General features: G+C 43.0%; 1 protein-coding gene across 1 annotated transcript; it reads left to right on the top strand.

Moving 5' to 3' along the window:
- The first annotated feature begins 83 nt into the window (after positions 1-83).
- On the top strand, positions 84-7503 carry LOC115193674 (protein ZNF365-like). The gene is made up of 5 exons (XM_029752548.1): positions 84-321; positions 5075-5844; positions 6108-6279; positions 6760-6803; positions 7133-7503. Exons 2-5 carry the CDS (start codon positions 5087-5089, stop codon positions 7287-7289), a joined length of 1131 nt encoding a protein of 376 aa, XP_029608408.1. The 5' UTR covers positions 84-321; positions 5075-5086; the 3' UTR covers positions 7290-7503.
- Positions 7504-11665: the final 4162 nt, after the last annotated feature.

Below are 11665 nucleotides of genomic sequence, written 5' to 3'. Positions count from 1 at the left end.
GACTATTTATTCCATTCAACAAAAACGTTGTATTTTGCGCCGTCATATATGCCATCATGTGCAACGCTACTGTTCTGTTTCAGTATCCATTAAACGCGACATTGTAGCAATTTACTAGCAACATTCCCATTGATATTTTGTAGCTGATCGTTACTAGCTAGTATTCTTTCACTCCGCAGCTTCCCAGACGCGTCTACTATAAAGGAGGTTGGGGAGGCTGTGCTCATTACTCTCACTGACTAACCTTTTCAAAAGCGTTCGCAGGACATTTGTGTGCAGGGGGAATTCTTTTTTTAGCATGACACTGTTATTCAAATACAGGTAAACTATATGCACACGAGATTACATGTATACACAGCTTGAAATAGATCATGTTGTACATTTATTAAACACCATATGGGGCTATGCATCGGCAGCAGCCGCCTGGCTAGCTAGCTAGTCCTGGTGAGCCATGCATGTGGTAGGAAGAGATGCTAGCAGCGTTAGCTAATAACTAGCCTACATAAAACATTACCTGTTACATGTACGACATAAGCTGTTGTACACAGTTAATATTGAATTCCGTTATGTATCATTGCTTAGCTAAATACTTGAATTGCATGTGCTTGAGTCTGCTGTCAACCCAGCCTGATCTCATAGACTAGACGTAACATAGTAAACGTACATCCGGGTAATTGAAATTAGTATGATAAGTTTGGTATGCTTACATAAGACCAGGGGTGAAAGTAAGGTGGTCTGGTATGATGTCCCTGCAAATTAATAGTGGGGGTACACCTTACCGGTAAAACATGAGCATATCACAATTAATACATGCCCCAAAAAAATAGGCTACTACACCATTATTGAACATTACTGCATGTCAGCCTCATGAAAAATTAGCAAATTGAATGGAAACTGAGTGGTATATGCACCAAATTGTGTTGTGGTTTGAGGACACCACTTACATTTTGTCAAGGTGGAGATGAGTGGCTGAGATGCTCACGGACAACAAAACGGAGATAAGCGGCCGAGACCGAGGTGCCCATGGACAACAGTGGATGCACCAATTCAGGCTACAAGTGTAGGCCTAATGACAATCGCTGAATATCATTAAAATACACATACAGTACCAGTCAGAATTTTGGACACACTTACTATTCAAGGTTTTTTCTTAATTTTTTTGACTATTTTCTACATTGTAGAATAATAGTGAGGATGTCAAAACTATGAAACACATGAAATCATGTAGTAACCAAAAAAGGGTTAAACAAATCAAAATATAATTTATATTTGAGATTCTTCAAAGTTGCCACCCTTTTGCCTTGACAGCTTTGCACACAGCCAGCTTCATCTGGAATGTTTTTCCAACAGTCTTGAAGGAGTTCCCACTCTGCGCTCCAACTCGTCACAAACCATCTCCATTAGGTTGAGGTTGGGCGATTGTGGAGGCTAGGTTATCTGATGCAGCACTTCATCACTCTCCTTGGTCAAATAGCCCTTACACAGCCTGGAGGTGTGTTTTGGGTCATTGTCCTGTTGAAAAACAAATTATAGTCCCACTAAGTGCTAACCAGATGGGATAGTTTATCACTGCAAAATACTGTGGTAGCCATGCTGGTTAAGTGTGTCTTGAATTCTAAACAAATCACAAACAGTGTCACCAGCAAAGTACCATCACACCTCCTCCTCCATGCTTCATGGTGGGAACCACACATGCAGAGATCATCCGTTCATCTAATCTGCGTCTCACGAAGATATGGCAGTTGGAACCAACAATCTAAAATAAGAACTCTTCAAACCAAAGGACAGATTTCCACTGGTCTAATGTCCATTGCTCGTGTTTCTTGGGCCAGGCAAGTCTCTTCTTATTGGTGTCCTTTAGTAGTGGTTTCTTTGCAACAATTTGACCATGAAGGCCTGATTCACACAGTCTCTGAACAGTTGATGTTGAGATGTCTGTTACTTGAACTCTGAAGCATTTATTTGGGCTGCAATTTCTGATGCTGGTAACTCTAATGAACTTATCCTCTGCAGCAGAGGTAACTCTGGGTATTCCTTTCCTGTGGCAGTCCTCATGAGAGCCAGTTTCGTCATAGCGCTTGATGGTTTTTGAGACTGCACTTGAAGAAACGTTCAAAGTTCTTAATGTTCCGTATTGACTGACCTTCATGGCTTAAAGTAATAATGGACTGTCATTACTCTTTGCTTATTTAAGCTGTTCTTGGCATAGTATATACTTAATCTTTAACCAAATATGGCTCAAACGCATAAAGAAGGAAAGAAATTCCACAAATTAACTTAACAAAGCACACCTGTTAATTGAAATGCATTTCAGGTGACAACCTCATGAAGCTGGTTGAGATGATGCCAAGAGTATGTAAAGCTGTCAAGGCAAAGGGAGGCTACTTTGAAGAATCTCAAATATATTTTGATTTGTTTAACAGCTTTTGGTTACATGATTCCGTATGTGTTATTTCATAGTTTGTCTTCACTATTTTTCTGCAATGTAGAAAATAGTAAAAATAAAGTGCATTCGGAAAGTATTCATACCTTTACTTTCCAAATTTTGTTACAGCCTTATTCTAACATTGATTAGGGGGAAAAAATAACAATTTAATCAATCTATACACAATACCCCATAATGACAAAGCAAAAACAGGTTTTACAATTATTTTTTTTATGGAAATATCACATTTACATAAGTATACAGACCCTTTACTCAGTACTTTGTTGAAGCACCTTTGGCAGCAACTAAAGCCTCGAGTCTTGCAAATCCTCTCAAGCTCGGTCAGGTTGGATGGGGAATGTCGCTGCACAGCTATTTTCAGATCACACCAGAGACGTTATATTGGGTTCAAGTCCGGGCTCTGGCTGGGCCACTCAAGGACATTCACAGACTTTTCCCGAAGCCTCTCCTGCGGTGTCTTGGCTATATGCTTAGGGTTGTTGTCCTGTTGGAAGTTGAACCTTGGCCCCAGTCTGAGGTCCTGAGCACTCTGGAGCAGGTTTTCATCAAGGATCGCTATACTTTGCTCCGTTCATCTTTCCTCCGATCCTGACTAGTCTCCCAATCCCTTCCGCTAAAAAACCTCCCCACAGCATGATGTTACCACCACGCTTCACCGTAGGGATGGTGCCAGGTTTCCTCCAGACGTGACTCTTGGCATTCAGGCCAAAGAGTTCAATCTTGGTTTCATCAGACCAGAGAATCTTCTTTCTCACGGTCTGAGTGTCCTTTAGGTGCCTTTGGCTGTCATGTGCCTTTTACGTGGAAGTGGCTTCTGTCTGGCCACTCTACCATAAATGCCTGATTGGTGGAGTTCTGCAGATAGTTGTCCTTCTGGAAGGTTCTCCCATCTCCACAGAGGAACTCTGGAGCTCCTTCAGTGATGGCCAGGTTCTTGGTCACCTCCCTGACCAAGGCCCTTCTCCCCCGATTGCTCAGTTTGGCTGGGCGGCCAGCATTAGGAAGAGTCTTGGTGGTTCCAAACTCCTTCCATTTAAGACTGATGGAGGCCAGTTGTCTCAGTTGTCCTCTGTGTCATTCAGATGTTCATTGGCAAACTTCAGACGGGCATGTATATGTATTCTTGAGCAGGGGGACCTTGCGGGCGCTGCAGGATTTCAGTCCTTCACGGCGTAGTGTGTTACCAATTGTTTTCTTGGTGACTATGGTCCCAGCTGCCTTGAGATCATTGACAAGATCCTCCCGTGTAGTTCTGGGCTGATTCCTCACCGTTCTCATGATCATTGCAACTCCACGAGGTGAGATCTTGCATGGAGCCCCAGGCCGAGGGATATTGACAGTTCTTTTGTGTTTCTTCCATTTGCGAATAATCGCACCAAATGTTGTCACCTTCTCAAGCTGCTTGGCGATGGTCTTGTAGCCCATTCCAGCCTTGTGTAGGTCTACAATCTTGTCCCTGACATCCTTGGAGAGCTCTTTGGTCTTGGCCATGGTGGAGAGTTTGGAATCTGATTGATTGATTGCTTCTGTGGACAGGTGTCTTTTTTACAGGTAACAAGCTGCGGTTAGGAGCACTCACTTTAAGAGTGTGCTCCTAATCTCAGCTCGTTACCTGTATAAAAGACACCTGGGAGCCAGAAATCTTTCTGATTGAGAGGGGGTCAAATACTTATTTCCCTCTTTAAAATGCAAATCAATTTATAACATTTTTGACATGAGTTTTTCTGGATTTTTTTGTTGTTATTCTGTCTCTCACTGTTCAAATAAACCTACCATTAAAATTATAGACTGATCCTTTCTTTGTCAGTGGGCAAACGTACAAAATCAGCAGGGGATCAAATACTTTTTTCCCCCACTGTATAGCTAACGTCTAGCAACCCAATGGTTGCGAGTTCAACTCTCATCACGGACATCTTTAGCATTTAAAGTTTTCAACTACTTACTACTTTTATCTACTTTGCAGTTACTTAGCATGTTAGCTAACCCTTCTCACCCTAACCATAACCCTTTTCTCTAACCCTTCCCTTAACCTTTTAACCTAACTCTTAAACTTAACCCCGATTTCAAACTCCTAGACTAGGTAAAGTTAGCCAGCTAGCTAATGTTAGCCAACTAGTCACCTAGCTAGAATTCGTAACATACCATACGTTTTACAAATTCGTAACATAATACGAATTGGAATTTGTAACATATACGAAATTGGTGATGGACATCCACAAATTAATACATACAAATCGCAACATATACTAAATGGAGTGTCTCGGATTTACATACAGAATAATATGAAATGCTCAGACCAGGTAACAGCAACCCATATTACTGTCACTGTCATCTATTGTTGGCTGGTTGTTGATGGGGATCTGCAGGCCTTTTTATTTTACGACGGTATTTGTCGGTTAGGTGACATTGATTGAAGAGCATCTTTATAGGGACAAACATAGTCAATGGTTTTGATTCAAACAAATGTAGGATTTATTTGATAGAATAGCCTACTATAATATGAATATTAATCCATTGCTGTAATATAGCTGAGTGCTGTATGCATGAGGTGTTAGCCTTATCGTAAGTCTGCTGTAGATGGATTACTTATATCAAAGTCATATCAGCCATTATGTGTTTGGCTTCCAGGTCGTAGGTGAAATGCAGCAGAAGGTATGTGCCAGGAGGACCTCTCTCTTCACTGAGAATGGGCAGGCTTGTGGGGCATCTGCTGACCCCCAGCTCCCATTCAGGTGCCCTCGGTGTGGGGAGCATAAGAGGTTCCGTAGTCTGGCCTCCTTAAGAGCCCACCTGGAATACAGCCACAGCTTCTACCACACCATGCACGAGCTGAGCCTTCCGACCCGCAGGGGGCATTCTCACCCAGAGAGAGCCCTGCACGGACGCTCCCTGAGTGACACACGAGAGGTCACTATCTGCATAGAGAGGTGTCGTATGCCTAGTGTGGGGACGCAGGCAGCTGAGGAGATAAAGACGGAGGAGGAAGAGGCCAGTAAAGATGGTCTCAAAATCCACAAGTCCAGCCCTGGGACAGATCATATCCCTTCCCCCTTTCTATTTGACGAACCTCCAGACCCAGGCAGCAAGCTTGAGGTAGTGTTTCCAGAGCGGAATGTCTGTACCGAGGAGATGTCGCTCCAGCGTAGGCTGGCCAAGGTCCTACGAGCAGTGGACAGCACCATGCAGAGGAGGCTGCACAGGGTCAGCACGGAGCTTGCCAAGACGGACACAGAGCTGCTGTGTGAGCGTGCCCTCTTCCAGCACCTGGAGCAGGAGAGGCAGGAGGTACAGGAGAAGGAGAGGGCGCTGAGCCGGCAGGTGGACGTGGCCGTGATGGTGATTGCCACGCTGAAGGAGCAGCTGAAGGAGTCAGAGTACGAGCTGGAGAGGCGAGAACAGTGAGTGTCTGAGCCAGTAACTCAATCTTAACCTAAACCTTTACTTACTGTATTTTTAGTCACAATCTTAACCATGAGGTCAAATGGCAGACAACAGTTACCAATACTCTAGTCTGGTAACTCCTTATATTGTTGCTGTTGCAAGTGGAGTAAGACTGTAATCATTGCAGTAGCTACATTCTTTAGTATGTTACTAGCTACTCTCCTCATTGTTCCCTTCATGTTTTCATTTTGTATCGTTTTTTTTGTGTGTTTTTTTTTAGAGAAGTCATCACCATTCAGAATTTCCTTGAGGCTGCCACCCAGCATGAGATATGTGGTAAAGTTCGGATCCAACGTTTCATTGAGAACCTGCTCAAACGCATCGCCCTGGCTGAGAGGTTACTGGAGTACTATCAGAGCTCCCCCAGTCCACCAAACTACACAGATTACATGGTACTGTACAATATCAAGCATTTTTCCCTACTCCTGATGACAATATGTTTCCAATGGCAAATATATTTTCTGTGGTAGCTGTTATTACATTTTTGGTTTTACGCTTGTCATGCATGGCCATGGAAAGACTGTCAGGGAGAGAGTAGAAGATATCATAATTGTTACACATTTGAACCCTCGTGAGAACTGTTGATCCTAATTGGCATCCCAGATTCAGTTTGGGAATTGAGAAGAATCAGAATCACCTTTATTTGCCAAATACATTTGCCTATACAGGAATTTGACTCTGTGAAATGGTGCTGTCACAATAAACAGAATATACAGACAGCCTATTCAAATGTGTTTTCTTCCGTCCTCCCTACCGATCTAAAAAAGGGAAACATGATAGTTTACCAAACATTTCCGAACTGGATAATATCAGCTTTTGCGCATGGGTGTAAACAGTAGAAATACCTGACATCCTTTTCATCTCCCCTGCAGCACCAGACAGCTGAAAACAGACCTCATAGAATCCCCAAAAGCAGGCAAGTTTGTGAACGAGATATTTTACTGTTGATATACATGATCTACACTTTCCATAGTAGGCCCATGTGTTTTTGACCATGGCTTAGTGTCTCACTTTGATTTATAATCCTACATTTCCGGTTTCAAAGGTTAGTACATGGTTACATATAAATTATACATATGGATCCCTTGTCACCAATGAGATTTTGTCAGCCTCATTCATTAGTAATGATTCTACACATGAGACGTTTTATCTTCTCCACTAATCCTGAGTCTGTCATCGTTGCTTGCTGTTTGTTGAAGCATTGGTTTCGTGTCTGACGTTTGTTGAACTGTCCTCTGATTCTAGGTCAGCGGGTTGTCAGCTGTCACAGTCCTGTCCCCAGGAAGGTAGAACGCACCCCTCCCAGGTAGGACGGAAAGTGGGTCACTCTGGCTACTTCAGACCTGATCGCAGAGATGAAGTCTGGACCCAGTGCAGCAGATCATCTGGATTTGAGGACTAGGTAACCCGACCAGGGCCGACAAATGAATGTAATATATGATATGCATTTACTCAATGTATAGCTAATACTGAGCAGGGTTGCATCAAAGTCTTTATGGCCATGTGTACGCTGGTTTTTGCTTTGCTCCATTCTCAAATCTTATTTTGTCACATGCTTCGTAAACAACAAGTGTAGGCTAACAGTGAATTGCTTACTTATGGGCCCTTCCCAAAAATGCAGAGAGGGGAAAAAAGAGAAATAATAGAAAAATTTATAAATACACAATGAGTAACAATAACTTGGCTATATACACGGGGTACCAATACTGGGTCTATGTGCAGGGGTACAATGTAATTGATGTAGGTATGTACATATAGGTATGGATAAAGTGTCTACACAACAGGATAAATGATAAACGGTAGCAGAGGCATATGTGATGAGCGCAAAAAGGATCAATGCAGATAATCAATAGCTACCCGGACTAACTATTTAACTAACTATTTAGCAGTCTTATGGTTTGGTTTAGAAGTTGTTCAGGGTCCTGTTGGTTCCAGACTTGCCATGTGGTAGCAGAGAAAACAATCTGACTTGGGTGGCTGGAGTCTATGACAATTTTTAGGGCCTTCCTCTGACACCGCCTGGTATAGAGGTTCTAGATGGCAGGGAGGTCGGCCCCAGTGATGTACTGGGATGTACGCACTACCCTCTGTATCGCTTTGTGGTCAGATGCCAAGCAGTTACCATACCAAGTGGTGATGCAGCCAGTCAAGATGCTCTCAATGGTGCAGCTGTAGAACTTTTTGAGAGTCTGAGGGCCCTTGCCGAATCTTTTCAGCCTCTTGAGGGGGAAGAGGCGTTGTCTTGCCTTCTTCACGACTGTGTTGGTGTGTATGGACCATGATAATTCCTTAGTGATGTGGACACCGAGGAACTTGAAGCTCCTGGCCCGCTAGGTTGTCTCATCGTTGTCGGGGATCAGGTCAACCACTGTCGTGTCATCAGCAAACTTAATGTTGGACTTGGGCGCGGCCACGTAGTCGTGGGTGAACAGGGAGTACAGGAGGGGACTAAACATGCACCCCTGAGGGGCCCCTGTATTGAGGGTCAGCATGGCAGATGTGTTGTTGCCTACCCTCAACACCTGGGGGCGGCCTGTCAGGAAGTCCAGGATCCAGTTGCAGAGGGAGGTGTTCAGTCCCAGGGACCTGAGCTTAGTGATGAGCTTGGAGGGTTCTATGGTGTTGACTGCTGAAATGTAGTCAATGAAGTCTCTGTCTTAGAGGCTACTACTGTCCTAGTTGCAACTTTTGAAGTACTGTAGTAACTTGATGGATAGGTATTTCTGATCCTTATTGTTTTTATTTTAATTAGTATTAAGTCATACTGTTGACTAGTGTCAATCTAAGAAAACACAATGTTTAAAAAAATGTTTTTACTAGATGGTGGAATTGTTAAAAACCAGCATACTATGGCCTCCAAGGGCACAAAACAGCTGATACAAAGTTGTATTTTATTCCAGCCCAGGTTTACAGGTCTATATTGCGCTTCTGCACCTAACCGTATATATTAGTGTAATTAAATGATTCACAAATCATATACTGTAGGCCTAGGTTTGTGAACTGAGGAACAGTAGTGAGTTCCAGTAGAAGTCTATGAAATGAAAACATTCTGGTACCTGAGCATGCAGCTGTGTCTGCCAAGCACAGAGCCTAAAGCTGTTGTCGTCAACAACAGGCTGATCATGCTTGCCATGTCATATTTCATAACAGGCGTTAAGGTTCCATATCACGCTCCTCTTTTTTAATATACAGAGATGCATACTTTGAATTAAAGGCCTGAGATTTTTTCCATCAACCAAAACACTTTGATCTGGTAGGTCAGAGGCAGTTTTTTGTTTCAGGCCTAACAAGCACGCATATTAAAAAACAACATTTAGATTGAAGTGTGAAGGGTCATCCTTTCTCTTGTAAAAAATAAATGGAAACTAGATGAATGAAGCAAAATATACATTTGGTATCACTTTACTTGACACCCAGTGTCATAACACAGTCATAATGTCATAACAGCTGACATAACCTGTCATAATGTGGTCATAAAACTGTCTTGACCCATATATTTACACCTGTTGTGACATATTGCGTTATTCAAATTATTTTTAACCTGCCAAGAAGTTCCCTTTAGTTTGAAACTTTGTTGTTGTTCTACATTTTTTACGGTCATGTTTTTTCAACAAATACACTTTGACAATTTCATGAAGCGTTATGAGCATCCTGTGTCACTTTACTTGGACTAAGAAAATACACTTTATGACACTGTCAAAAATCATTATGACCATCAGACTTATATAAGCCAGATAGGCCTATCACGTACATTACCTTATATCAGTCATCAGTCAAAACGTGGGTGTCTTGTCCTGCTCCTGAAATCTGCTCATGCATCCATCCCAGTCATCAGCAACAGAGCAATTACAATGATAATTTTGATATGGTCAATTAAAAAACGCATATATACACATTGTAACAATAATATACTGTTGACATGTAGGCTAGGGTGTAACAGAATGTTTTGCCATGTGTGGTGGGTTTTGACACTTATGTAGGTGTCATAACTAGCCATAAAATAATGCTATATACAGTGCATTCGGAAACTATTTATTTATTTATTTATTTGATTTATTTGACCTTTATTTAACCAGGTAGGCAAGTTGAGAACAAGTTCTCATTTACAATTGCGACCTGGCCAAGATAAAGCAAAGCAGTTCGACACATACAACAACACAGAGTTACACATGGAGTAAAACAAACATACAGTAGAAAAATAAGTCTATGTACAATGTGAGCAAATGAGGTGAGATAAGGGAGGTAAAGGCAAAAAAGGCCATGGTGGCAAAGTAAATACAATATAGCAAGTAAAACACTGGAATGGTAGATTTGTAGTGGAAGAAAGTGCAAAGTAGAAATAATGGGGGCAAAGGCGCTAAATAAATAAACAAATAAATACAGTAGGGGAGAGGTAGTTGTTTGGGCGAAATTATAGATGGGCTATGTACAGGTGCAGTGATCTGTGAGCTGCTCTGACAGCTGGTGCTTAAAGCTAGTGAGGGAGATGTGTTTCCAGTTTCAGAGATTTTTATTGTTCGTTCCAGTCTTTGGCAGGAGGAGTTGGCTTTGGGGGTGACCAGAGAGATATACCTGCTGGAGCGCGTGCTACAGGTGGGTGCTGCTATGGTGACCAGTGAGCTGAGATAAGGGGGGACTTTACCTAGCAGGGTCTTGTAGATGACCTGGAGCCAGTGGGTTTGGCGACGAGTATGAAGCGAGGGCCAGCCAACGAGAGCGTACAGGTCGCAGTGGTGGGTAGTATATGGGGCTTTGGTGACAAAACGGATGGCACTGTGATAGACTGCATCCAGTTTATTGAGTAGGGTATTGGAGGCTATTTTGTAAATGACATCGCCAAAGTCGAGGATCGGTAGCATGGTCAGTTTTACGAGGGTATGTTTGGCAGCATGACTGAAGGATGCTTTGTTGCGAAATAGGAAGCCAATTCTAGATGTAACTTTGGATTGGAGATGTATGATGTGAGTCTGGAAGGAGAGTTTACAGTCTAACCAGACACCTAGGTATTTGTAGTTGTCCACATATTCTAAGTAAGAACCGTCCAGAGTAGTGATGCTGGACGGGCGGGCAGGTACGGGCAGCGATCGGTTGAAGAGCATGCATTTAGTTTTACTTGTATTTAAAAGCAGTTGGAGGCCACGGAAGGAGAGTTGTATGGCATTGAAGCTCGTCTGGAGGGTTGTTAACACAGTGTCCAAAGAAGGGCCAGAAGTATACAGAATGGTGTCGTCTACGTAGAGGTGGATCAGAGACTCACCAGCAGCAAGAGCGACATCATTGATGTATACAGATAAAAGAGTTGGCCCAAGAATTGAACCCTGTGGCAGCCCCATAGAGACTACCAGAGGCCCGGACAACAGGCCATCCGATTTGACACACTGAACTCTATCAGAGAAGTAGTTGGTGAACCAGGCAAGGCAATCATTTGAGAAACCAAGGCTATCGAGTCTGCCGATGAAGATGTGGTGATTGACAGAGTCGAAAGCCTTGGCCAGGTCAATGAATACGGCAGCACAGTATTGTTTCTTATCGATGGCGGTTACGATATCAGCGTGGCTGAGGTGCACCCATGACCAGCTCTGAAACCAGATTGCATAGCGGAGAAGGTGCGTTGGGATTCGAAATGGTCGGTAATCTGTTTGTTGACTTGGCTTTCGAAGACCTTAGAAAGGCAGGGTAGGATAGATATAGGTCTGTTTGGGTCAAGAGTGTCCCCCTGTTTGGGTCAAGAGTGTCCCCTCCTTTGAAGAGGGGGATGACAGCAGCTGCTTTCCAATC

Source organism: Salmo trutta, chromosome 5 (assembly GCF_901001165.1).
Source record: "Salmo trutta chromosome 5, fSalTru1.1, whole genome shotgun sequence".
NCBI classification, from domain to species: domain Eukaryota; kingdom Metazoa; phylum Chordata; class Actinopteri; order Salmoniformes; family Salmonidae; genus Salmo; species Salmo trutta.
This window is presented reverse-complemented; position numbering and strand designations above follow the sequence as displayed.